General features: G+C 38.8%; 3 protein-coding genes across 3 annotated transcripts; 1 reads left to right on the forward strand and 2 right to left on the reverse strand.

The window, feature by feature from the left end:
• Positions 1-3,185: 3,185 nt before the first annotated feature.
• LOC139115070 (uncharacterized) lies at positions 3,186-7,200 on the forward strand. Its single transcript, XM_070676952.1, has 3 exons — positions 3,186-3,448; positions 3,812-4,040; positions 4,421-7,200. Exons 2-3 carry the CDS (start codon positions 3,998-4,000, stop codon positions 5,302-5,304), a joined length of 927 nt encoding a protein of 308 aa, XP_070533053.1. The 5' UTR covers positions 3,186-3,448; positions 3,812-3,997; the 3' UTR covers positions 5,305-7,200.
• LOC139149037 (ATP-dependent DNA helicase RecQ-like) lies at positions 5,743-8,469 on the reverse strand. The gene is made up of 3 exons (XM_070720548.1): positions 7,983-8,469; positions 6,483-7,154; positions 5,743-5,818 (listed from the first exon to the last, which is right to left on the reverse strand). Exons 1-3 carry the CDS (start codon positions 8,453-8,455, stop codon positions 5,743-5,745), a joined length of 1,221 nt encoding a protein of 406 aa, XP_070576649.1. The 5' UTR covers positions 8,456-8,469.
• Positions 8,470-11,992: 3,523 nt separating this feature from the next.
• Positions 11,993-26,015, reverse strand: LOC139115077 (beta,beta-carotene 15,15'-dioxygenase-like). Its single transcript, XM_070676964.1, has 9 exons — positions 25,620-26,015; positions 22,982-23,115; positions 18,290-18,556; positions 17,118-17,259; positions 15,979-16,433; positions 15,199-15,301; positions 14,905-14,990; positions 13,560-13,671; positions 11,993-13,184 (listed from the first exon to the last, which is right to left on the reverse strand). Exons 1-9 carry the CDS (start codon positions 25,804-25,806, stop codon positions 13,033-13,035), a joined length of 1,638 nt encoding a protein of 545 aa, XP_070533065.1. The 5' UTR covers positions 25,807-26,015; the 3' UTR covers positions 11,993-13,032.
• Positions 26,016-27,858: the final 1,843 nt, after the last annotated feature.

Raw genomic sequence — 27,858 nt, forward strand, 5'->3', positions numbered from 1 at the left:
TGTATGATTACACGTAAAGATCAGTAAAGATATCGGTTGACAGAGCATCATGATAGAACAGCTTTACGACTAGACTTGGTTCAAGTCTGTGATTTGTTAATGTTTGAGTGGAGTGAACGCAATGATTTGTATTCTGCATTCATGTGAAACGCGCGCGCCCGTGAGTGGACGCGATGAGTGGGGTGAACGCGATGAGTGGAGTGACCGCTATACAGCGGAGTTTCACCCGGAATCACAGACTTGGCTTTCTTGCAGGGTTTGCGTTGCTATAAATTATTCATGAGATGACGTTTTCTTTGCTCATATATTATTCATAAGATGACATCACTAAATTTTACATATTGGGAGGAGTTACCGATTGACCCAAACGAGACGTGCATAAAACTCACATGGCGTTGTTGACAAAATGTCGAGTGAGATCACTCCCACAAAAGTCAGCACGACCTCTGTTGTATCACCGAAAACGCGTGAAAATATCTGTGTTGTTTGTGGGGCCCATGTTGCAAAATGCGAAAATCGTCGCCGGTTATTCAAGGATGGAAAAAAGACACCGTCCTGTGAAGAAATAGAGTTTGCCGTCAGTGCAAGTCTCGACCCCTTTCTGCACACTCATGTGAGTTGCAGATCGTGCAGCAATCGGGCATCGACTCTGCTGAAACACCTCCAGCAGTTCCGACAGCAGTTCAAATCAACATGATCAACTATCGGGACCAAAGAAGAAGTTGTCAGCGGCTAGTTCCCTGCGAAAACCAAAGGCCCAGCAAAAGGGTCCTATTCGACGCTACTAACACTAAGTACAGCGCAGACTTGCAGACGCCATCGACGGGGTGTGAGACAGTTGATATGGTCGATGGCGATGTCCTGGTGAGTTTCGTGTGTCTATTGTTGTCATTTCGGGAAGGTACCCTTACTTGTTCACGTGCCAACAGTCGTTTATTTTGCCGGTGTTCTTAGTGTTATTTTCGTTCAGACAGTTTGTGTATGTTTCCCTTTCATTACCTCGTTGCGTCATTGTGGCGAATGAAAGGTACGATGATGGGATGCAACTCAAAGCAGAAAAACCACTGACAAAAATAAAAGACGGCGAACTTCACAGAGAAATTGTACAACAAGAAACAGAACTAACGGGTATGTCCCGTAAATCTTTATGAAACAATTATTGCTGATAATATTCTGAATATGTTCTCCATAATTTTATTTCGCAGGTAATAGTTTAGTATGCCACCTCGCGAACCAGGACATACAAGCCACAACATAACACCAACCTTGTGAACAAAATAGTGACAACTTCAGCTGAAAATGTTGCAAAAGACCTACTCAGTGGTTGTCAGCTGACTGATGCCATAATGAAACAACTGTGCTGCAAAATCAATTCAGAATTGGCAGGCCTGTGTTCTTTGACGAACCCATCATTGTTGAGATATGCAGGTAATAAAATTGCTGTTTACTCTGTCTTATTTGACTAATGCTGTCAGTAAATAGTTATGTTTACTCTGTCTTATTTGCCTAAATGCACTAGATAAACAATTACGCTAAAGTGACAACGGATTTTTTCAACAACTACTAAAGAACTAGCTTTGTACATAGACAGTAGAGAAACTCTACTGTCTATGCTTTGTACTATGTTACTGTCTGCTTTTTAGGGGAGGGGTATTCAAGCTGAAGATCAGTGTAGAATTCCTATGTAATGGAAGATTGTCTAAGGTTTGAAATATAATTGCTTTCTTGTGCTGTAGGTAGTGTATTTTTTTGATCGACTGCAAGAGTGACAATGACATTTTAGTTGATAATTTTCAAAAGATATGTCTGTCACAAAAGTTATAAATACATCAGTGTTTAATTCACTGCCGGCATAAATGTTAAAAAGGAAAATGAATTATTTTTCACAACAAAAGAGGTATTTTTCGTGTTGACATGTTTTAACAAAATAGATTTTTTCTGTGTTGATGTTTTGCTTCATGTACTGCAGGTGTTGACAGTTTGCGTGACTTTAGCTGGGCGAATCTCCTCAAAGAATTACAAGATCGTACTCCGCTATTCCTTATGATCCTCGAAGCTGCTACCAAGAATCCAAGTCAGAACAGAAACAAACTTAAGAAAGGGGAAAGCCTTGTTCCTAAGGTAATGTCTGCTGCAGCACACGTGATTTCCATTTATAATGATGATCTCAACACTGTAAGGAGGCTGAATTCCGTAATGATGAAGAAGGGTGGGCTCAAGAAGGTGGCAATTGAACAGCTGGCTGCACAGTATGTTTGCGTTGGATATGGATGTACCAGTTCCATGCTTGAATATTTTGGAAAGAAGCATGATGAGTTGCTGCTGTCATGGAAGAACGAGGTGGAACATTGGTCAAGGAGAGAAAGAGAGGTAGAATGCCAATTACAACAGATACATGCAGATGAAGATTTGACTAATAACCACACTACAACCGGACACAGTTCTACAGTATTCAGCCCTAGAGGAAGAGCTGAAACAAGTGCGACAACAGATGCACCCTGGATACTCTTTCACTGGGGACAATGTTGATATCAGACATCATGTCAGACAGATAACACAGTCCAATCAAAACAAAGATCACCATCTCTACCACCTAGTTGCCTATAAAAACAGGGTTGCAGGTCATCATCTGCCAGATGATAAGCCCCAGGCAAATCCGTTGGCTGTCCCACTGAAGCAGTTTCTGCCAAGTGAAGAGGATCAGTCTACGCTCATTGAAGAGATGGCCTTACTTGTTACTTGGACATGGTCCAAGTATATCCCTTCAATTGCAGATTATGGTATCCATGTAGACCAAACAATGCATCATGAAAATATGGAGAGCATGAAGAAGAAGACAGAGAAGGTATGAGTTTATGCAATGTAATTGGAAATTAAAAATATAATTAACTTAAGTGAAATTATTGTGACATTTATTTGTCATGACAATAAATTTTCCAGGAGCTGGAATGATCCCACTTCATTATGCATGTAAAAGTAAAGTATTATGTTTTATATTTGAAATATACAAATACAAAGACATACACAAATTGACTAGATCTGTGTTAGTACAAAACTTAAAAGGTTTCTGGTATTGACAAGAAGGATTTAAGGTGTCCTGAAAACAAATGTTCACCCCATCTGCTGATAATTGCATAGGTTGTATTTGTCTCATAATTATTACAACTTTTGTTTATTGTTTAAAGGTTTATCTGGGAGTTTTGGATAAAATGAGCAATATTGAGAATATATAATTGACGTCGTTGAGTATTTTCATGCTTATGTGCCTGGTCACAGTGTTGACACAGATGAACAACCAGTGAAAGTCCTTAGTGGTGGTGACTATCTGACTTTCGAGCGCCATAAAGAAGCACAGTCATCAAAGAGAGATGGCAGAACTCCAAGCAGCAGAGTAGAGGGACTGATCCCTAAGGTGGAGGATTTCCATGTTCAGGCTGAGTGGCAAAAGGTACACCATCTTCATTGCACAACATAAATTAACATAAATTGTAAAATGGTTTAAACTTTGAGTTATCAAGTGAGTTTCATGGTCAGTTGAAAGTCGATTGTAAAAAAAATTAACCATGCACTTTACAAGGAGTAGAACAACCATCGCTTTACAAACACTGCAAGTCAAGTTGGTCATTATGGTTATTGGATTCTGATTTTGTGTAAAATACTCAACATGGTGACTCAGTAGTTTCTGACTACAGCAGCTCAACTGAAAGACATGATGGGTAAAATACGTAGAGATTTTACCAACTTTTGCTAATAGTTCTGGCTGATTTGTATTTCTTGTAACTTACATACATCCAACTTCTTTGCATTCCAGGTGATTTGGCTTCACCTGTACTCAACGGCATCATGTCGGGATATAGGTACTTTACATGCAGCCCGGAATGCAATCAACTCACGGAATGTATCCAGTGATCCGGCAAAAAATTTCTATGCATCATCCGAGCTACTTGATAAATTCACAGATGCTTACCTTGTTGCTGGGGCTCTGAAGCATTTCAATATGAGTGGTGTCGAAGATACTCCAACACATAATGTATTTGCAGGTAAAGAACATGTTTTTATGACAGACTGATTTATTCCCACACACACACACACACACAAATACAAAAAACAGACAATGACCTTTACTGCGGGACAACTCTCAGTTAAGAGCATTGTATGGCATAACTTACAAAATAGTATACAACACAATAAACAAGCTAGCTGATCAAACAACTGTGGCTCCGGGAAGGGTGCTATTACAAAAAAACCTAGGGAAAGGGGAGAGCTTGCAGAAAAATTTAATTTCCTGTGTTTCCAGTGTTGCAAACAAAACACACACAGGCCCCAAAATATGTCTGGCCAGTTTATCTTTTAATGATTGTATGTACACACCAATTTTGTCCTTCATTGACAGTTTGTCATGTTTTATTTGACCTCACAGGTAACCATGATTCCATTGATGATAAGAAGGAATATATCCTATCGGAAGCAAAGAAATTTGTAAAGGCCTATGTGATCAGTGATATTCCACAATTGCAACCTGATGGAAGAAAATACAAGTGCAGGTACTGTGAGAGAGAATTTGCACGCAATGGTAACCTAAAGAACCATGAGGTTAAACACGCTGAGTACACTGAACCAGATGCTGGGAGAGATGACAATGAAGATGATGGAGTTCTTAACTACACCCGCCATGCACTGATGCTGTGTCTCCTGAGACGTGACCACAATAACGCTATACATATGGGGGACGGTGGTAGAATCATCAGGCTGTACAAATTCTTTTATTTATACTTCAAGGTTTCCAACTGTCCAAAATATGCGTATGCAATGCTCGAGTTGCTGGCACAAGTCAGTTGCCTTCTTACACCACGGAAAGCATACCAACTGACATGGAACAGAAGTGTCAACTGGCAAGGAAAGGAGTACACAAACCATCCAATGGACTTGGACATTGAACACGACAACAAGGCATTCAAGACTGATGTCAACAGCTACAGAGGGGAAATCACACAAAGAATGGTTGATAAGGTGTCGCGTAGCCTTAACATTACCGAAGCCATAACAGCAAACTACAACAGACAGACACAGGTACGAAAACCATCAGGGAAGCATACCAGTGCAAACACAGACGAAGATGTACAAGCATTGGTTCAACATTTCAGAGTTGCCGAGTTGTTTGAAGACAAACCAGGGCGTAAGCACAGAGCTTTTGAGAAAATACCAGCAAATATCCTTGGAAAGTTGGACATGGCAGCGTTCAAGCAATGGATGAAAAACAGTTTGAGAAAGTTTTCCTCAAAACATTACTATCATAATGTATAAACACTGGAACACTAAATGTATGCATAGAATTGGTCATTTCATGATACAGTAACTTGCAGTTGAGTTAGAGTTGTGCAAGTTCAGTCTGTAATGCTTGTAGACGTTGTCTGTGTAGAGAGTGACAACACAAGTTCATTCACATGTATAATTGAAATTGATACCATGTTGACATATACAAACAGCAATGTTATTTACATTGATTTATTTACAAATAGGGACACATTGTTTTACTACTACATAGCAAAGCAATACAATGAAAGCTGTTGCTGAAGCAAAACGCAAATGTTGTAAACTTGATGAATTTATGCTTAAGTAAGCTCTGCAATGTCCTCAATAACAGAAGTACTACTAAATTCAATGTAGAATTGAATTCATGACATGGATAAACAGCAATTCTCACTGACACTGGAGGCAATGACCAGAGTACATGTAAATTGTTCAGTCATCATCTGAAAAATCACTGAAGATCTGTGGTCTCTTTGACCTGTATGCTTGAATTATGTCATCATCATCACTGTCAAGTACAATAGCATTCAAAGGTTCCTCAGAACATTAATGTCAATACTTGTGTCAATCATCATCTCATTTGAACATGGAGACTCCAGATGAAGCGAATTTGTTTCTAACATCTCACACAGTAAATCCCAAACAAAAGAAATATGTTCATGTGAGAAAAATGGAAAGTACTCTTCTAGCATTTCCTTGCTGTCAATGTATTGACAGTACTTAACAAGACTGTTGACAAGAGCTGAGGAAAACCCAGTGGCTATATCTGATGTCAATATGCATTGCTCACCAATCTCTGACACTAAACTGCACCTGTATTCAGCAAGTTCAGTGGAAAAAAACTGCCTTTGCTGTGGTGTTACACTGTGTTTGACCTCCAACTGACTGAAAATATTTCTTTCCTTGTTTAATCTCTCTGACATTGATCTTAGCTCTTGTTCTGCCTTGGACACATATTCGGATGCACAACCCCTAACACATGTGCAGATTTGATTTTTGTCACAGGTACATGCACATCTACATATATGGCTGCAAATATCACAACAAGCATGTGCAATGACACCATACTCAGTGGTTTCATTAAACTCTCTCATTAACAATTGACGTCGACAACTATCAGTATTTTTAGCATAGTCTCGCATTGATGTATCAATATTCTTCCCCTTAAGCACCCTTTGTACAGCAATAAGATGGCACTGCTCTGAGTTGTTCTATCTCTGCCAACCCTTCCCGTTTCTTGCAAATAACCTTCTACATCACTTGGGGGACCAAAATGGATGACCTGATCAACACTCTTTAAATCCATCCCCATACTAAAAGCTGATGTAGCAAATACCACCCGTACTATGCCATTCGGCTTTTGAAATGATGAAATTATGGACTCCTTAATCACATCATCTGTCTTTGAATGGAACATGGCAAAATATCGGTTACGGTCATCATTTTGTCCTTTGTGTTCATATTGATAAAACGCGTGGCTTCCAAGCTTGACTGAAAATAATTCAAACAGTTCTGAGCAGTGTCGTCTTCTCCTACAAAAGATTATGACACGTGGAGTCTCCGCCTGCTTTAGTTTGATTTCATCTACAAGCCACATGAATACAGTCTCTAAATCATCATCTGTGTTGATGACATTATACTTGATATTAGGTTTATCTGGGTTTTCAATGATCACTTCACATCCTTTCATACACAGATCATCGATGATAACTTTCCTTGTCCCCAATGTTGCTGTGGCAGTAAGTGTAACAACCGGAACTTTAGCTGGAAGCAGGGACCTCAGTTGACCTAACTGCCCGTAGTGTTGTCTAAATGCTTTCATACCGGCCTGAGCTTCTTTGCCCCTGTAAATAATAAATTAGGATTTTTAGAGATAGCAAAACAGTAATTACAGCATGTATACAAATTAGGTTGATTGCAAAGCAGTTCTATGTCTTGCTTCTACCTCCATGGTTTTGTGAGAAAAAAAAACATTAGCTGTTTTCTGTTTATTTGCATAAATAAAAAAGTGACGAATTTCAACGCATGACGTTTTCCTATAAAGGATGTGCCTTATTAATTCCAAGGCAAGTTTTACCTCCTGCTTTGCTGTTTTGCATGAAGGAAATAGCCGACATCTCTACTAGAGTGCAGAAATCTAAGTCGCCACTGTTGATTTCATGCGTCGGAAACCCCCCCCCCCCCCTCAAAAAAAAAAAAAACAGACAAAATGATTCTTAGATATCGGCCGATGCATTTCAGTTGCATTACCAGGTAGTTAAAAAATTATCATGAGTTTTCCTGGCACGGATTATGGTGCGTAAACTCCAGCGGAGCTGAGGGAAGACAGGGACCGCGATGAGTGACTATAACCGTTTTCTGGCATAACCCAATACAACTGACAAAACCAATGCAATTATCCTGGCACGGCAGTTTGATGACAGAAAGATAGTTTAGGCTATGGGCTTGAAATGACCAACAATATATTTTAACACATCAAAATTGAAATGCCATTGAAACACCAGCTGTGTTTGGCAGTGACTAAAACGTACTGAGTTTTCTTGCACTGATCATCGTGCCGCATCGGAAATAACCCATTAACGCATCGTCAGATGCTGATGGTTTGTCCGGAATGAATTGCGTCCACACACGGAAATCTTAAATAATTCAAACCAAGTCCAAGAAAGACTTACCATTTCTTGATGCAATGGCTTTCGTCAACAAATATTGCCCCAACTCTGCTCTGATAAGTATCAGACAGTAGCAGTGAGCGATGTTGGCAGAGGAATGCTTCAGGACTACCGAAGACGTAATTGAAGCGGCCTTCCACTATGCTGGTCATGTCAATTTTCTGGTCGCTGATGTAAACAGCTTTCAGTCCTCTTTCGCTCAACTTCTGAACTTGCTCTTTCATCAGAGCAATAAGCGGGGAGACTACAATTATTACAGTTGTAGCCTGTTCTCTTACGTGCCCAAAGCGATGGAAATCAAAACAATGTGGGGCGACTTCGTATGTCAGTGATTTTCCGCTGCCGGTTGGTGCGCAGACGAACACATCTTTTCCCTCAGTGTAACTCTCAACAACCTTTCTTTGGTAATCTCTCATGATTAGCGATGGTCGACCGATCAGTTGTAAAACGCGGTTGATGTACGAACTTGATGCCATTATTCGCCCAGATTTAAAACGTACTCGATGTCTAAGCATGGATGTAAAAAATAGATGGTCTAAGTAGCTTTGCACGGAGATGACAACAAACTTTTTAATATATGCAAGGTTTATTAGCATGCGTTCTTCTTATTGGCCAGAATAACGGCGGGGGCTGTCAATCATTTTGTATTTGCTTGACGTCACTGTGTACACAGTCCGTCTCAGCGCCTGTACTTTGCAAGAAGTCCAAGTCGGTGAATCCGGCAGAAACTAACTCACTACTGCGCAGACTCAAACGCGACGCACTCAACCCGCTGGGAAAACCTGGCGTGAGCTGCCAAATTCCGGATAGGTTTGTACAAATAGGAGAGACACAAGAGAACTATTATAAATTATTTTATTTTTTTTAAATTCACCGACTTGAACCAAGTCTACTTTACGACAAGTTTCCTGTTGATGAGCTTAAAGTATCTGGGCGGTGAATTACATCGTTTACAGCCGTAAATGAGCCACGAAAATCCAACCGCACTGAAAATACTCGCGATAGGCAAGGTTGAAGGTGCACATATTCCCGATTTGTATCTGTCAGTGTACAGGTCATGATCGGTCTGGTGGCACCGATGCGGTGCGGGTTTCAGATACAATGTAAGATCTAGGGAAAGTCAAACTTTCGCTTAGGTTTAGTTTAGTTCTATTTAGGCAAGCCAGGAACGAAAACTTACGAGCAGACGACGGAAATAACTTTGAAATGTTTTATTCCGTACAGCAACAAAATCACGAACGAGTTACGACACTACAGCTTACAGTGTACTCACTTCATGTTTTCCCTAATCCGCTAGATGGTAAATTCGGCATATTTGACGTCTGGGGACATGTATAATTCTTCGAGATAAAGTGACTGGTACGGGTATTAGGCCCTATATCCACTGTATGTGTATTCATAGATGTCGCAGAGCTGCTTGCTTGCTCTGTGCTGTCAGCTGTTCATACTCGATAAAGTTTGAGCGTGGCGCGAGTATTTTGACCCGATTTTCGCGGCCTCATAACTTTCACGCAGGGATGAGGTCATGTATCAAAACACGAAAACACACCCATTTTACAAACTCCCGCCTATGTTTTACATCCACCGTCATTTCAAACTAAAGATAAATCTTCTTCAAATTGTGAAAACCTGTGTCGACATCGTAATATTTAAATTGTTCGCTTCAAAAGTGCTCCATAAACCCTTCTTTGAAGTGGAATGGCCTAATAGCGGAATAATATCAAGAAGTTATACGGTTGTCATCACCCCTTAGCAACCAACTTTTTGTAAGTACAGCCTGAAGGAAGCAAGGTCGATTTCAAGTTGATTTCGTCGCTAATTTCGGAGCGTCTGTAGGAAAACAGTCATAACCAAAGCATGCATGTATGATAAAGGGGTTATTACACGAAGTTAGGGCGATACCGCGTCGTATTCTCGTGATGTGTCCGTATTTTGACTCGTTGCTGCGCAACTCGTCAAAATACGGACACATCACTCGAATACGACGCGGTATCGCCCAAACTTCGTGTAATAACCCCTAATTATTTCACCCAAATATGCTACTTTTCACCCCAGAGGTCTTATTTCCGCAACCAAATACCCGAGCGCACCGTTTATAACCTCATTATAATATGCTAAAGTTAAAACAAGTGGGCAGTTTCGTTATTTAGGGCCGAAGTTGGAACGAGAGTTCAGGACCGCTCAGCCTCATACAAACTCTAAAAAGAACGTTTCAGAACGCGCGCGCGTGCACAGTTGAATTCATAAAATACGGTTACGCAACGCATCGATATCGCGATTAGACATCGAACTTGAAGAATTTTACTTAAAAAAAACGCTCAAAAAACTTTTAAAAACTCATGTTGTTGTTACATAGCCTCCGCTCCTTACAGAAACTCTTCATTTGTTGGTTCGTCAAGCTGCACTAGACTAAAATTTAACGATCAAAATCAATCTGAAGCCATAGACTTGTTCAACATTATGGCGCGTTGAGCTCTCAAGTTGACGTTCGAAATTTGCGCGAGCTCAAAAATGTTACGCGGCGCACAGGTCTTCTTGTGGAGAATATAACCCCGGCTCCAGCCAATCAGATTGCCGGATTCCAGCTAAGCATATTATAATCCATGATATAACGAAGGTCTGAACTACATTTTGTACCGTAGACATCTTCATATGAATTGGCGTTGTTGCTCCACATTCTTTTGCTCGGCCAGTGCATTATGTTCATTTTTTTATTCTGTAGGGCCTAATTTCAGTAGATGTCCAGAAATGGATCGGCGATAGTTTATAAAGAAATGGAGCTGGTTTGTTTGAAATTGGAAATGATAAATATAGCCACATATATTATTATCGTCTTTCACTTTTACATATGTTTAATATAATAGACGGTCGGGTATATTTAGAGAGATACTCCAGAATGACATGACCCACTCAGATTCTGCAGTGTTCTGTGGACAAGGGACTCCGAAGAAGTTACGCCCAAAACTTATACTTGAGAGAAAAACCTTATAAAAGAAAAAGTTAGTCTGAAGATAGCAAGATACATGAAACTTTAGCAACAGATATTATCACTTTGTCCTTGGTTTGTGTTATTATTTCTAACGCTGTGCTTTTAGGATCGCGCACTGTAATTTTCCAAGAGGACATCTGCATACTTACTCACATTTTTCATACTGAAACAAAGACTGTGACGATAGACCAAGCTGAAAGGCAATATCCGCGCTGTATAAGAGCTTCTCGAATGTTAGACATTAACTGGATGTGAATGATTTTATATAGATCAGTTCTTTTCGTAAAGGTCTGTTAAAAATGCAGTAGACACATGGAATTTAAAATATTCCCATGTATAAAGTCAGAATGAATCAAATGAATATAAAATTTATGATTATCAAAGCCATGTTATGTCATTAACTTACCATCTTTCCCCTTCTCTTCTCACATAACAACATGCATGTACGCATACAAAGCTCGACATTAATGAGTTTTTAGCAATCAACATGACAACAACACATCCTCATTACACAAACGATGACACCCACTATGTAAAATCTACGTTCAGGAAAAGTCACCAAATACAGCCGATGCAGGTATGTTTAAATTATGTCAATCAGTGTATATTTCAATGGCCACGTTGTTGATGTTTACTTATAACATTAAAAATAAGATAGTAAGAGAGTTGAGAAAATGTCAATTTTGCACATCCATGCAAAGTAGATGGCGTTACTGACATTTCTGTCCTCGAGTCCATATTATGACAGTTATGTCGGGGGCATTTTGGGAAATCAACATTTTTTCTGTCGATAGGGACTTAAATTTACAGCAAACTTTGATAAAAATATGGTAACTAGGAAAAGTAACACTCACCTCTTGTGATATTTCAATGATATTATATTAGCTATTCAATGAATATTTGCTTCATTGCACATTCTTCAAAAAAAGACGAGATCTCCTAATAAGCTTGTTGATGAAAACCATGATTTGCATTTATCACCGGGTCACCGTTGGGTCAGTAATTAGAGTTTAGCTAACTGATATCCAAGAAAATGCCTTTTAATTCGTATGGCCACTAAACTTTACGCCAGACTTCCTATACAGAACTGCTTATAACAAGTAAGTTTTGCTAAGGCATATTGGTATGCAAACATACACTTTCATTTCGAAGTTGATCGAAAGCAATGTGTCCGCCAGGTTGGAGTTCATAAAAATTTTGCCTCCGTGTTTTAACTCTGTAGGCGATAGGTTCAATTTTCGATTCTCACTAAAATAAGACTGTGAAAACTTGGTTTAATCTCCGAGCTTCAAATTGAGCAGAAACAAAAGGCAGACAAGATAAGTGTTATAAACTTTGAGAGTCCAATTATTGTGATTTTGCAAATCCACAAGAAACAAGGCGTGTTCTTTTCTAACTGTATTGCTAGATTCGAAATATGTTGAACACCCGCTAGTCTTCTTCAAACAAGAACCGCAGCATGGTTGAAGAGTCTGCATCCAGACGCATGATAGATTCGGTCGTTTTTGGATTAGAAACTGTAACATGACGGAAGATAGATTGGTCTCCCAAGAAGGCGTATGTCGATGTTTTTATAAAGGTACAACAGCTCTAACATTTGATTATACTTTCATTTTTTATCTTTTCTTGTTGTTCTCCTTAAAATATTGTGAAGTGCGAAATATTAGCCCTGTAAACACATAGCTGTTTCATCTTACGTTATTGTTGATAAATGGATTGTAGTTAGGGATGAAACCCAATTGTCAACAATAACATATTGGCCTGCATATATTGACATTGACTAAGTATTTCATAGTGACTTTGGGACTTGAACAAGAAATATTCAAGACGGGATAAAAATGAACCTAGCGGCCGATATAGCCCTACTAGATTGAACGATTGAGCAAGACTAGAACAATAGCAACGGACTGGGCAATGTTGCCATGTAACGTACTCGAGGGTGTGTTTCATGTCATTTAAGTCAACTTATTGAAAGGCATGATGTTATAGCCATAGGTACGGACCAGGTATACTCCAGGAATACTGTAGACAGCCTCCTTTCGTGTTTTCCTCGCGTCTTACGTATCAAGAACGAATGAACATCCCATGGTTACCGCCTGTCATATCAACGTTGATTTCAGCACGTCCTATTTCTTTCAAATCTCTGGCATCCAGAATTGCTAGCAAGTGAGGTTTCTTACTCGGATCCACACTCACCAGAGCTGTCAGAACCACACCTGAAAAATTGATGTGGGATACATAGTTTAAATTTAAATTTCAGAGTTTCGGAATCGTGTGTCGTCTTTCAAGATTTCGGAAATCCTTCTGTCCGTTTGATAATTTCTTGTAAATGATTCCCTTGAACGCCCTAAACCAATATTTGTGACATGTAAAATGTTCTTTGATGTGTAATCTTGCGTGTAAAACCGTGTGAAGACCTGTGGACCAAATACGTGACCCAGCAACAACTGCAAAACTTTCACATGACGCAACGAATCCAGCTACATCAAAGCCACAAGTAATGGATCTTTAAACTGGTAAGAAAATCCTCAACCAATGTCAATATCAATACCTATGTTCAAACTTAAAAATGGCTTTGGTGAAATAGTTACCATCATCTTCGCTACCAGGAGAGGGCGCTGCAACAAAGAGTGGTTCCGATACAACGTAGTCTTCTATACCCCAGGCTTTGTATGACTTGTTTTTGAAATCTACTTTATTAATCTGATGGATTAAATCAAAGAAAAATGCATCATCAAGGTTAGCAAAATACTGAGCTGTAAACTACCATACTCTTGGAACTTATCTATGATATTTATGAAGCTTGCGTCTAATTGATCTATCGAGTAAACTACTACCATACTAAACTTTAGAGTCTCTGCTTTTTGAAAATATATAGTTGTCATCTTTGATGAGAAATATAGCTTTGAAAAAACCTGTGTTCGCAACATGAAGCTCCACCTTAATTGGCCTAACACTGACCAATAACGTTGATATCAAAATCAAAATATTGACCAATAACATTGAAATTTTACAATTTCTGAAAATTGTAAAATTGCTTAAAAATCTCTCTCTCTCTCTCTCTCTCTTCTTCTCTCTCTCTCTCTCTCTCTCTCTCTCTCTCTCTCTCAATTTATAAACACGAAAGGAGGCTGTCTACAGTATTCCTGGAGTATACCTGGTCCGTACCTATGGCTATAATAAAATAAATTTCATTGTATGCAGACCCTTTTTTCGATTTCTATTAATTTAGTCCTTTTGTTTTTTGTCTCCGTGGTCTTGCAAGCGTCATTTAATTTCGAGAGATTTCAACTTCGTTAGATCGTAGACGACAACTTTTGTAATTTAATGTGACATACAGTTACCGCGGGGTGTCTAGGGTCACAAACAGACAGTGCAATTTATCCCTGATCCTGGTATAACTTATTAATAGAAAAGGCAGTAAATAAATGTTTGCAGGTCTAATAACGTTTTAAATAGGATAAACCGATAAACTGATAAACCTCATTAACCTCTAACATCCCTTAGTAAATGATTCATTAAACCATTTACTCTGACATGAGTGTCACCGTGTCATCTGTAATGCATCACCATTACGTGGTTGGTAATTTATGTTAAGAATGCCATGCATTTCATTCCATAAACAGCTGTTTCACAACTTTTAATAAGTTGAAAACAAGGGACAGTATGACTAAAATCAGATGAAGAGGTGGTGGCATCCTAAATCGGTCCTTCCAATTTACTGCAGAGAAGTGGCATCAACAAGGCAGCACCAGCTCTACATTTGATTTTCAATATTCACTACATCAAATAAAAAGCAACAACATTTCTTCACGTTTGTGTTAGGACAGATCGTAAATGTCCAAAGTCTACTTTTAACATTTTACTTGACTTCTGAAAACTTCTAAACATTTTTATAAAGAACGTCAAGCCACAAAGTGTATTAATTTTACCCACCTCAGAATTATCACCATTAATACCGTAAGTGTATTGATACGGCTTCCCGTTGTAGTTGGCATAGTTAATTTGGGGTAATTCCAGTTCTGTGGAGAAAAGTGGTCGGTGTCACAATTTCTCAACATTGTAAAATTGCTTAAATGTCTCTCTCTCTCTCTCTCTCTCTCTCTCTCTCTCTCTCTCTCTCTCTCTCTCTCTCTCTCTCTCTCAAAACTGTAAACGTCTGAGATTTCTCAAAGTCTTTCAAATTATTATGTGATTCAAACATTCTTTAAGATAGGAATAATCAAGTACCTGCATCACATATCTTCTCTGGAGTACAGAAAATGCTGCCATCTTTCAGAGTTGCACTACACTTTGTGTTTGGTAACTTCACCAAGTTGTTGCTTCCAGCCTTCTATAAAAGCAACAAATGGGAAAGAGAATGGATATGCAAAGTGTGTATGTTAAATATCGTGTGTTTTACATCTTCATTAAAAGAAAGTAATCGATACTTAACTTCAAGGAACAGCAAAACAAAACTAAGTTTTGGCCTCTCCAACTAAAGTCTCAGAGTTATCAACCCTCTGGATGTAATGTTTCACTTAAATATCTGATTCAGAGCCAATATTCTTTTGCTGCTCTCTGCTTTATTCTGATCAAATTAGTAAACAAGAGGCATTGCTTTTGGGGATATCGGCGACCTTAGAAATTTAAAATTGATTGGTATATGTTGTTTTTGACAAACATCAAGGAATCGTTTATTACTTCTCTCATTAATGTGGAGACCGGATGCCATTTTTGTTGTGCATTTTAGCAGTCTTAAACTACTTAACTTTTCTAATCAGAGAGAGAAATTAAAAACTAAGATTTTGTTGAGTATGTGTTCATAAAAAGTTAAATGTAAATTTGTAGACTATTCTCTGTAAGATAACCAACGGCGTTCTTTGTGGTAGTCTTTTGACTTCAATATTGTTTTTGATTGCACACCCAAGACAGTACGTCTTTCTGGCAGAATGATTACGCTAATTCTGTACGTCTTTAATTTTGAGCATGTACAAAATGTTTACACTCCACCGAAGTGATATTACTTACTTTATCAACAGTCAATGGAAGAACATATCTCATGACCTCTGACCCCTGCGCAGGTGCGCACATCCCTCGCTCGATGTTCTCCACAAACGCTCTGTGAAAGAGTCCTTCGTCTTTGTATGTGCACAGATCGACGACAATGTGACCGTCATCCTCGTACGCGTTGATGTGATGGAAGCAAACGAAGGCATCAGCGGTGTACTCAGTGGAGTAAAGTTCACCCGTGCGAGAGTTCACGACGTGAAAGCGCACCTTGTTCTCAGGTCTATACTCCATGACATCCATAAATGAATTCCTTAACAAGGTCATTCCGAGCACCTTCATCACATTGATATGCAACGGCTGTTCCACGTACACAAAATAATTATCGGTCATTCCAAAACTGTGGTAGTAAGATGGGTCACGCCCTCTGGCGGGGATAGAACACAGGATCGATGACTTTTGCAGAAATGGCTTACCTGCAGAATCAAAAATAGAATTTAATTTTGGATCTCATTTTTGCAAGAACAAGTCACGACCGGTGACACTATACCCGATTCTAAAAGCAACTGACTGCATCTGATTCGAAGTTTTCTTGCTTTCGATCAACATTGAAATTAAGGTGGATATTTGCATACCAATAAGAACCGGATACTTGTGCAAAACTTACTGTTCTAACCGGGTCTTACAAGTGAAATGGAACGTCTCCCTGAGTTAAGGGGTCCTAATTTTCTTGGACGACCCTAAGTAATATTCTAATTACTGACTCTGATGGTCACAAGTGATTAATATAAATCAAGGCCTGCAACCAGTGATTAACCGACTTTTTATGACAAAACAAGTTCATTAGTCATGGGAGATATCTCGTCCTCATATGAAGAATGTGCAATGAAACAAATTAAGGTGGAGTAGAAATGATTTTAATATAATATAATTTAAATTCAAAAATGTTAGGTTTAACTTTTCTAAGCGATCATATATAAATTACACTTTACTGTAAATTTGAGTCCCTCTCGACAGATAAAATCTGGATTTCCCTAACTGCCAACAAGGTAACTATCAAAGTATGGGTACAATGATAAGGGTCATAAAGCCGTCCACGCTGCATCGATGTGCAAAACGGATATTTACTATTCTGTTTTCAGTGTTTTAATTACACGTACCTGCGTCGGGTGGATCAATTTTGATGATGTTGTATTTGCTGACTTTACCGAACGAAGATCCCATATTATAGTGCGTGCCATCGTTTGTGTAATGAGGATGTGCTGTTAGCATGTTGACAGCCAAAAACTCAGTGATGTCCACCTACGTATTTATGTGCGTATGTGTTCAAGAGAGAAGGAGAGAAAGATAGTTAAGTTAAAGGTATAATTTGGCTTCGAATATCATATATTGTTGATTCACTCATTTCTGAGACTTTATACATGCGAATTTTTCAAATTCTATGAGTATCTACAGAAAATTCAACAGATCATGACAAAAAGGACTGATGTAAACAAAATAAATCCAAACCCCCTTCATGTCAAAAATTCAAGCACCTCTTATATGCAGTGGACGACATTGCCTTTGAACTAGGCCTACCGTATTTGTTTCAGAACGCAAATGTGAGTTAGTATGCAGATGACCTGTTGGAAAATTACAGTGCTCGATCCTAAAAGCAGAGCGTTATCAAAAAATTAACACAAATTACTTCAAGAACAAAGTAATAATATCTATTACTTAAGTTTCTTGTATCCAGCAATCTTCAGACCAAAATATGGGACGTAACATTATTACTGTGTACTTGAAGTATTTTATATCATTATTTATATCTATTTAAAATGCATTGTTTCAGTATGCAAATTTCAATTAGTAGCAAGTAATAAACAAAACAACATATCTATGATCGTACTTTGTAAGTAAGTATATATATATATATATATACATATATATACATATATATATACATATCAAATATATATATATATATATATATATATATATATATATATATATATTATATATATATCTCAGAAAACTCTCATTGACATATAAATTTGAAAATGGTGACAATATGACTTCTGAGAACAAATATTTTCTCTTTTCTCTAAATGGAAGTCGAAATAAAATGAGATAGTCCATATCCATCTATTTTATGCCTCAAGACAAGCATGTTCAAAACAAGATGAGAGAATAAAAAGTTGTTTTTTTTTAATTCCATTTTTGGTTCGAACTACTGGATACCCAATTAAGAAAGTATACTAAGCTTATAAAACAGAAATAACCAAATACTAGCAAAGGTTAAAGGTATTTTCAATTAACATATCATTGATATATGGACTAGACAGGTTTATACCTTTTCCACAGATTCCAGAGTTTTGGGATCAATTCTCCATAGGTAATTGCTCTCAGTCATGGCGTACATTTCATCATTGATGCTCATCACGTTCACGTTGCAGTTGTCCGAAATTGTCGTTGTCTTAAAACGGGATAACACTCTCTGGAAGATGTTGTGACAGGGATCAGGGTGACCGACAGTGCCGAACTCTGTGCACACTATCCTGTTAGCCTTCATGTTCTTGGTATAGTGATCGCTGCGCAGAAAACGATTTTGATATGTGACCTGTAATGAGTGAAAAAGTGATAGTTCAAATTTGCAAGACAATATGCGTGATCTGAGGTAGTTTTGTTGCAATGTTACCATGACATTTGACATTGTTTTTAGGTGCTTTGAAAACATTCTCCACTACACACAGGGATATGCAATTAACTCAGGCTCTGTAAAATTAAGCAGTAACCCCCGCCGCAGGAGGGTATACACGAGATTTTGGTACAATGCGCGACATATAGCACGAGCCGATAGGCGAGTGCTATATGGAGCGAATTGTACCAAAATCGAGTGTATACCCGACTGCGAAGGGGGTTATCGCTATTATATTATATCAACTTGCGTGTACTTGTTGTCTTACTTGGGTATTTTCATAACTCTAAGCGCCAAATGCAGAAAACGGACGTCTGAGAGATCGAACGTCGGAAATTCTGCGCCCGAGACCGAGCATTTTTATAAGTTGGGATTCCGTACAGGCAAACAATATCCTACGATAAATACGCATTACGTCCATATTGACATTGCATTTTATTCGCATGCACAACACGAACGATACTTGCAAAAATACCTGCAATCAAATCAAAAGAAAAAAGTAACAATTTTTTTCGTAAATTTACATAAGAACAATAGTCCTGGCATTTTTGGCATACTAAAAATAGATTTGTCTCATTCTGTACCGCATACCGTCGCGACATTCAGTGGTGGCACAGTGAAGTTACAGGATCTATTTTTGATGGATAATTTGGACGTTAATTGTACCAGAAAACAAGCAGTTTTAAAATAATCCAGACGTGCGATGACTGAAACTGTGATGAACAGTTGTGCAGATTCTGAGTGTGTTGCCCGATGCAGGGAGAGCTGGACGCTGACACTGCCGTTGCATTTGATGTCAAATATCGTCGCAGTCGCCAGGAGTCATCCCATTGTTATTTTGAACTTCTTGGTCTACATCGTTAGGACATCCCGATCTGTTATAGCCCAAACTTTGGTAAAGAATATCTGACACACTGTTACTGTGAGGAAGTGTCAATTTATTTGTGTATGAACGAATACTATCTTCATTTTAAAGAGCGGTACTAGGATATATCGCGTCTCGACTCCCGCAATATCAAGCAAAGTGCACGGTGCACTGTCGCCCTAATATTTGTGTGCATCATACCCCAAACGTGCTGCTTCAGAGCAGGGCTCGAAAAAATTTTTTAAAATTCACTTGCCATAGGGCAAGTGAATTTTCAATGTCACTTGTCCGGAAGAAAAATTCACTTGCCCTGAATTTCAGATGATTTAAGGAGTAAATGTGTATGGTTTTATTCATGTCATTGTAAAGAAACCGTAGCTAAATGTAACTTACTGATAAATTTGTGTCCTTATTCTGTGTATCAAAAATAATATCTTATGTAATGTATACATGCACAGTGTTTCTGCCAGCTTTTGCTAGCATGGGGACACAGTGACCCATAGTAGGTCTTAATGGGGACAAATTAAATTTTGGGGGGACATGTAGTGTATTTCAATAAAACAACATCGGTACATTGTCATTGTGTGTCATCATGATCTGGTACCTTGTGTTAAATAGGCAAGTCAGGTAGGTGCACTAAGGGTAAGTATATAATAGGCCATCGGTGTTGTGTCAAATTGTGCCCATGTGAAACTTTCAGTATCATTTAGTTTACTGCTACCACATGGTATGTGCATAAACCGTGGGGTTCCCCTAAGTCACCAAAATGATTAGCCAACTCATTAGCCAAATCAAAAATCTTGTAGCCACTTTAAGCAACTTTTAAACAGTTTATGATCTCAAATGTAGCAACAGCTTTCTCGGCATTCAGGAGTTCCTAATTTTACAAATCAAGATGTTTTGTGTGTTGTTCATGATAGTTTTAATATTAAAGACATATTTGTTTAGTTTTTAGTACATTAATTATCTGTGTTTTTTATGACATTGAAGGGATTGAAATACTTTTTCATTTCTAGTGGTAAACTTTTGCCACAAGAAATAATTAGGTGGCAATCAGGTAGCAATGTGAAGTGTATATTACCACAGATGCAGAATACGTCTGCAGCATTGAGTCAGTGTTCACAGCATGACAACTTATCATACATATACACTACAAGTTCCTTATGTGGTTTTGTTAGCCACACAAATACAAATTTTCCATGCAGAAGAAAGCATTCGGTAGCATAGTGACAGTGTAGATACAAGTATTGTGGTGTTGTGTCATAGTTGTGATCAAGCAGGCTCAAGAGCATCTTCAGCATAAGTATTTTTCTTGAGACAAAAAGGGTCAGGTCAAAATCCTTTAAAACAAGACACAATGATATTGTTCAATTCATTTCCCAATGTTTTAAAGAGTAATAATAGTTTTAATGATAATGATAACATTGTAGCCAAGGAACATTTTCATTTGATATTTTGATATCATCAAGAAATGTCTGGTGATGTTCACTATTACATCATTAAACTGGAGGAATCTGCAGAAATATTAATGTGATGATTTGAAATGGATATGCTTACTGCAACTACTGTTGACAATTTCCCTTTGCCATAACTATTAATAAAATTTAATTTAAAACTGACAGTCAAGCTAAAAAGCACCAAGAAATTACCTTTTATCATAAGATTGTACCTATTAGACCTCCCTAGGTGGTTTCTTTTGAACCATAATTGTGTACTTAAAGGGTCTTCATCCGTGACATCACATAAGATGACCCAGATTTGACCTTTCAGAAAACCTCAAGTTTTTCTCCTTTTCCCTTGTATTCTGACTCTGTTTGTGAAAGTTTCCTTTGAAATGATGGTTTTTACTATCAAACGAGTAATTGTAGGCCAAATTTTGATTCAAGAAAAGTAGGTAAAACTTGGACTAAAAAGGACGACCGGTACGCGGGACTCAGAGGGAAAGCCAGGCCTCAGTGTATTCATGGTCGTCCATGATGTATTGTAGCGCATGGTCGTCCATGATGTATTGTAGCGCAGTCTGTCCATGAGGGACTGAGAGGAACCGTGATTGCAATATCGAACAGCAACAATGTTTGCCCTACGTACCAGGGAATTTGTAACTTTGTAGAAAGGAGAGTAAAGTGTTTCAATACATTGTAACTTTGTAGGAAGGAGGGTAAATTGTTTCAACACCTTACAACATTGTAAGCTGTAGTTTTCTGTTGAGGAGGCATCGTGACATGATAATGATAATGATAAGATAAGATCGTGCAAAGACGTCAATATTTTGCCATTTTGTAACCAAGCAGAACAGAGCTATTTTATCGGCCGGCCATATCGAAAAGCGGTACACTCAAAGAACTAGAGAGTGGCAGCGCGTACGTACAGTGGCCTCATTGAAATTCACTTGTCCGTCGGGCTGGGAGAATGTTGTTTTCACTTGCCCGGACTCAAAATTCACTTGTCACGGGCGTCGGGCGGCGAGAATTTTCGAGCCCTGCAGAGATGTCTTTCATCATCGATCCCAACTTATTTACACCAAGAGGTGAGTTACAGACCCATACTTTATCTTTGTATCAAAATTCGGTCTTGGTCTTTGAACAAAGTGGACTGTTTCGGTCTTTCTCGAGGTGCTATATGGTTTACGTTCAAATACACCGACCGGACAATTTTCGAAAATGCTGGTTTAGGGGCCCGTTTTAGCACTGCTATTAGTGCTAAAACAGTATTTTAGCATCGGTTGAGTGCAGCTCTCGTCCAATCAGAATGGCGCATGGTAGCATGATATAATATAATTCGATTTATACAATTTCTTATGTTCCTGCAAATTCAAAATATAAGTGCGCAAATATTTTATGAGACAGTGTTTAGATTTATAATTATCAATAATTAATGTTAAGCATTGATTCATGACTTAAATGGTGTCTCTACGTGTTAGCAATTTATCCGCAGACGTGTGTGCTCTTATGCAGGCGTTTATCCACAGGGAGCTCATGCTCCTCCTGTTTTCAACTAATTGTTGATCCCAAAACACCGGAATCTGTGGAAAATGCGTGTTTGTTTTATTTGTTACGTCGCAGGGGAGTCAGAAAGAACAAAAATCCAAGAATACAAACTAATAAATAACAGAAAAATATATAAATAATAAAATACAGACAAACATAAACATCAACAAATAGATAAATAAACAATTATACAATATTATAGAACGTTGAATAAATAACAAAAATACAAACAAAAAACCAAATGACGCATATATATAATTTATATATATATATATATATATATATATATATATATATATATATAAAATCATACATAAAAATAAAACAAACACGCATAAACAAACAAGCAAACAAACAAACAAGAAGCCTGATCTCCCTGTGGTTTATCCACTCTTTGTACCCCTACGACGTAACTTCTTCAGAAGACATTTTCCATAGAACGCTCCATTAGTCAAAGTGGGTCTTTTTATTCCACAGTATCTCTTTTAGACATACCTGACCATCCTTTATGTTGAACCGATGTAAAAGTGAAAGACCATCAAATAAGTGGTTATATTTATCCGTCCCTACTGCAAACAAACCAGCTCCATTTCTGTATAAGCTACCGTCGATCCATTTCGGGACTTCTCCTGAAATTACAGAATAAAAAAAATAAACATAGAGCACTGGCCGAGCAAGATCAATATTCAACAATCGCCAATTCATGTGAAGATTTAAGTGGTGCAAAATAATATTTATTCCTGACTTCAGACATTTTTATGTCATGGGCAATTTTCAACTGAAGTCGAGAAGCATGAGTCGAGTTTAGGGAAAGCCAGTGCACGATGTTCATACTTTTTTGTCATGGGTACACTGTCAACAAAATTCAAATTTGATGCCAAACGAACAGGCGCCTAAAGTGTCAACTCTAACGTAACATTACCGTACAGTGTACACTGCGTACTCCCAGCACCTATGCCCCATTCAAGCCCTCTTCGACCAAGCTGTCGAGACTCGGCGCGCCGTGTATGGCGTAGCAGGGCCATCGCCCAGCCAACAATATAGGCTTTATCGGTAGTTTACTACGACGCCGATCAGTGTCACCAGGATTAACCCTTTGATCCCGGCTCGGAAAAAATGTCCCTAGGTCATTGTAGATAAATTCTGTCAAAAGTTTTTCGTAATCAATATATGCACAGTATATCCAGATTGAGGTGTTTAGTATAAATTGTTATCAATAGTACTATGATTCTTTCAAAAAACCGACTTGTGCTTCTGAAGAAGGGCAATTATTTTCAACAAATTTTAAGATACGCAAATACAGAATATTGCAGATGATCTTTGTAACAATGGGTAGAAGCGTGATAACTCCATATCGTTCGCAGAATCACGCGAACCTTTCTTGTAAAGAGGAACAATCATGCCTTTTGCACATTCCATTAGAAAATTACCAGAGTTGAGAATTTTATTACGCAGTTTTAGTAATATCATTCTAAATTCTTGACCAGTACACTTAAAAAATTCACAGACTATCGACACCTGCAGCTTTGTAATATATTGTGCATATATTGATTTCGGAAAAGCTTGTGACAGAATTTATTGCAGTATTGCTCAGTATTCTATAAACTGTTGAAGCTTGGTACGAAAGGGAAACTGTTGAAAGTATTCATATTATGTATGATGATATTATGTGTCAGAACACCCAAAGGAATAAGCGAACTTTAACAGTACGTTTGGAGTTCAGCAAAGTTCTGTACTTTCTCCTCTTTTGTTTTATCTTAAGTTTTTATTGGTGATATTGAAGAAACTCTGGATACTGGTCTCTTATAGTGGAGTGTAATGTCTAGCTCCATGGTTCAGACAACTGGCAAATTGTCAATTTTACAAAATCATCAAAAAACATGTTTCAAAGGCTGATTGATATACCGATTTTATATAGTTATTTCCTTGACCTTCAAATTAGTGAAGGAAAGTGGAGCATGCGGAAAACATGCCCAGTGCCCCTCAGTATTCATGGTCTGCCCGCTCTCTACTCCCATCAACGATTCATTGCTCTCTTCCTACCACTGAAAGTTCTCAATTGCCCACTATATAAACATATAACAGGTGTACATTTCATTCTTGCAACTATTTACCATCACCCAGTTTACATCGTTCAGACCATGGCACCGTGTTCAATGTACAGAAACGGTCGAACCGCCAACCGGTAAATTTCGTCAATTTTGCAAAATCACATTACAAAACATGTTTCGAAGGCTGATATTCTGAATATTTTTGACTTTGACAGAACATTTGCAGAGGAAAGTAGAGCTGTCCGTAACTGCCCTCCCATTGGCATCTGCGGAAAATATGTCCTCTAACTGGATTATGATACCCTCTGCCCTTCAGTGTCTATGGTCTGCCCCCTCCCCACAACAGTTTACGCTCCGCACTTCGCTCTCCCCACCACAACTAAGATCAATGCAACACTGTGCAAGAAACTGAAATTTTTCCCCTCCCGCTGCCAATATCGATTTTTTCTCCCCACCCGCTGATTAGTGTTTAAATTTGCCCGCCCGCTGAAAAACTGCGCACGAACGCCTTTTTGCACGAATAGCTTCGATGGCGGCACCCAAGTGTAACGAGACCGTTACACTTATCATTTCAACCTTTGGACATTGCTCCCCCTCTAAGCTAGGAACTCAATCTGCCCTGAGTTCTGTCAACCCATGCAACCACCAGAACCACGGCATTCCATTCCCTCTACCTATTTAACGGTACCCACTGCCAGAAATTTTCTCCCGCCCACTGTAATAACTGAAATTTCTTCCCCCCGCTAATTAGTTTCTGAATTTGCCCGCCCGCTGCACGTACAGCCTCGTCGGCTATACCTTAGAAACCGTCGATGGCTAACTGAAAAATGGTTGAAAATACATGTTCTTATCGAGATAGTTAGCAAGAGGAGAAAATATCGAGGTTTGTGGGCGATGATCACTGGACCCGAGCAAACCCGAGCGCGATCGACACGCCACAGCACCGATGCATATTCACAGCTATATCTACCCATGATTGAGTTAGTGTTCTGTGATGTTGACGGAAGTATGTTTTCAACCCAAAACATGCTATGATGGCACATCATCTAGGTACCTCCCCGTTAATATAAAGTTATCACAACCTGTTATAGACGTCTTGATTGCTTCTGGTGTCTCTTGCTTCGCTGACCGAACGAGAGCAGCAAGGTTGCCAAACGACCCTTTTGCTTTTGTAGCTGCTGAGCGCGCTCTTGAGCATGTTAAGGCCAGGCGGGGTGATGCAGCCAATACACGCTGGTGTCGTTGTACCCTGACGAGTATTTGCGACATCCTATTTGTGTCACGATCAGTAGTTTTCTTTCACTCTTCCAGCAAATGCTCAGGTACGGGCAAACATGAAAACCCGTGACGACTGTAGTCGACAATGGCACACGTTCGTGGAGTCTTCACTGCAGAGAAACGGGCACCATATTGGCAATTCGAAGCACCTCTGAACCCGGGGGCGCCGAGACCTTTGTTTGTCTTTCTTTGAAAAGGATAAATTTATTCCAACAACGTTGTAAATAAAACGAGTCTTTATGCATGTTATGCTCTTTGCGCCCTCACAGTTCAACACTCATATTTGCTGGCCCGGAAAGATACGGTGTTCAATCGTTCAATCGCATCAATACCACATAAAATTATCCTGTATTTACCTTGTGAAAGTGAAATTTACTCTCAGCATTGATATCAAAACATGAGTGAAATTTAAGTGAAGTATCTGAATTAAATAAAGGCAACTTCATATGTAACAGCTGTAGCAGGGGTTTTGATCGTCAAATCAGATGTTTGCATGACACAGTGACAATCATTTAATTTGTTGTAGCGCATTTAGCAAAGACGAATGGTAGACATATTGTGGTCCATATTACAATGTAACATCACCCTTGAGGGTATGTTTCCTGTTATTGATTAAAAATCACCCTTAGAGTGATAGATATTACAACCATAGCAAGGGTTGGACCAAATGATGCCTTCAATGTCTCCTCTGATGTTTTCATTACAACCTAAGCATTACGTATGACCATGCCATGGAAACTGCTTGTCATATCAACGTTGATTTCAGCACGTCCTATTTCTTTCAAATTCCTGGCATCCAGAATGGCTAGCAAGTGAGGTTTCTTACTTGGATCATCACTCACCAGAGCCGTCAGGACCACACCTGAAAAACATGATTGAACACTAATTTCCAGAACAGTGTGCCTAATTCCTGAGATTTCCAAACTCCTTACGCCAATTAAGGACTTCGTTGAAAGTTTTACTAGGGTAAGCCCTAACAAAAATTATGTAAATGTCTTAAGTCGAAAAGAAAACGATTGAGCAAAAAGCGTGTAACCTTGATGAAAATGGCAACTTGGAAAGTTAGGAAAGCTCTAATATCTGTAAATTAGTCCAGGACCGGGAGAGATTATAAAAGTTTCTATAGATATAACATGACATGCTTATTTGCTTTTAGTGTGTAGATAGATGTGTGATTTCTTTTCACTTTTGTTTGCCAGCTTGACTATACTACTTGTGCGTGGTTTTTGGTTTAGGTTGTGACTGAATATTCTGTGAACATTTTCTCTGCACGTTATTGATATCCGTCAGTCCATCACAACGAGAGGAGCCGGGTCACCCTGTTTTCGAAAATTGGAATAGGGTGTGTCAGCCATTTTTGATGGCGCAAAAATATCCACCGCCCCCGCCCCCACCGAAGCAACTGATCAGTCCCTTACCTGTAACAGAAGTCTTGATTGGTTCAGGTGTTTCCTCCTTTGCTGACCTTATAAGGGGACCAAGGCTGCGAAATGTCTTTTCAACTTTAGCAGCTTCTGAAAGTGCTCGCGAGCTCGTCGTCAGTTGGAGTGATGCAGCCAATAAATGCAGTTTCCGTTGCCCCTGACAAGTATTTGCCGCAACATTTGTGGTTCAGTAGTGTGGTAATTACCTCTGCAATGTCCCCCCTGACCTGCTCTCCGCGATCAACTTGGTCATGACACTCAGGGGCGGATATAGTAAAGGACGCCCTCTTTGACATACACATATTCCTTTCATGTAGTAAATAACGTCTCTAAACATTCATGGGCTATACATTTTGCTCAAACTTTCCTCGAGGAGGAGATGAACCTTTGCCTCTTACAAGCAAGAGTGAGATTTCCGGGTATAAATAAGAAGTGGCTGTGCAAATTTTATCGCAAGAGAAATAAAATACCTAGAATTTTAAGAGCGATCTTTAAAATTCAAAGTAGCCGGTGTGCCTGAACAAAAAGGTGGAAACTGCATTGTAAAATTTTACCGTCCTCGAGGTGCACTCTACCAACTTCAATAGAACAACATGGTAATATAAACAATCAATCAAGT

This window comes from Ptychodera flava, chromosome 2 (assembly GCF_041260155.1).
Source record: "Ptychodera flava strain L36383 chromosome 2, AS_Pfla_20210202, whole genome shotgun sequence".
In the NCBI taxonomy this organism is placed as follows: domain Eukaryota; kingdom Metazoa; phylum Hemichordata; class Enteropneusta; family Ptychoderidae; genus Ptychodera; species Ptychodera flava.

Bases quoted from the DNA above. Each gene is read 5' to 3' on its own strand.
- LOC139149037 (XM_070720548.1), bottom strand. From the start codon at position 8,455: ATGGCATCAAGTTCGTACATCAACCGCGTTTTACAACTGATCGGTCGA. The intron at 7,155-7,982 runs GTAAGTCTTTCT...TATTATTTACAG, and splicing joins AGCCATTGCATCAAGAAATG to GGGCAAAGAAGCTCAGGCCG. The intron at 5,819-6,482 runs GTGCTTAAGGGG...TGTACTTGACAG, and splicing joins ATCTTATTGCTGTACAAAGG to TGATGATGATGACATAATTC.
- LOC139115077 (XM_070676964.1), bottom strand. From the start codon at position 25,806: ATGTCGCAAATACTCGTCAGGGTACAACGACACCAGCGTGTATTGGCT. The intron at 13,672-14,904 runs GTGGGTAAAATT...TTAATCCATCAG, and splicing joins TTAATGGTGATAATTCTGAG to ATTAATAAAGTAGATTTCAA. The intron at 13,185-13,559 runs GTAACTATTTCA...TCAATTTTTCAG, and splicing joins TCCTGGTAGCGAAGATGATG to GTGTGGTTCTGACAGCTCTG.
- LOC139115070 (XM_070676952.1), top strand. From the start codon at position 3,998: ATGAGTGGTGTCGAAGATACTCCAACACATAATGTATTTGCAG. The intron at 4,041-4,420 runs GTAAAGAACATG...TTGACCTCACAG, and splicing joins AACACATAATGTATTTGCAG to GTAACCATGATTCCATTGAT.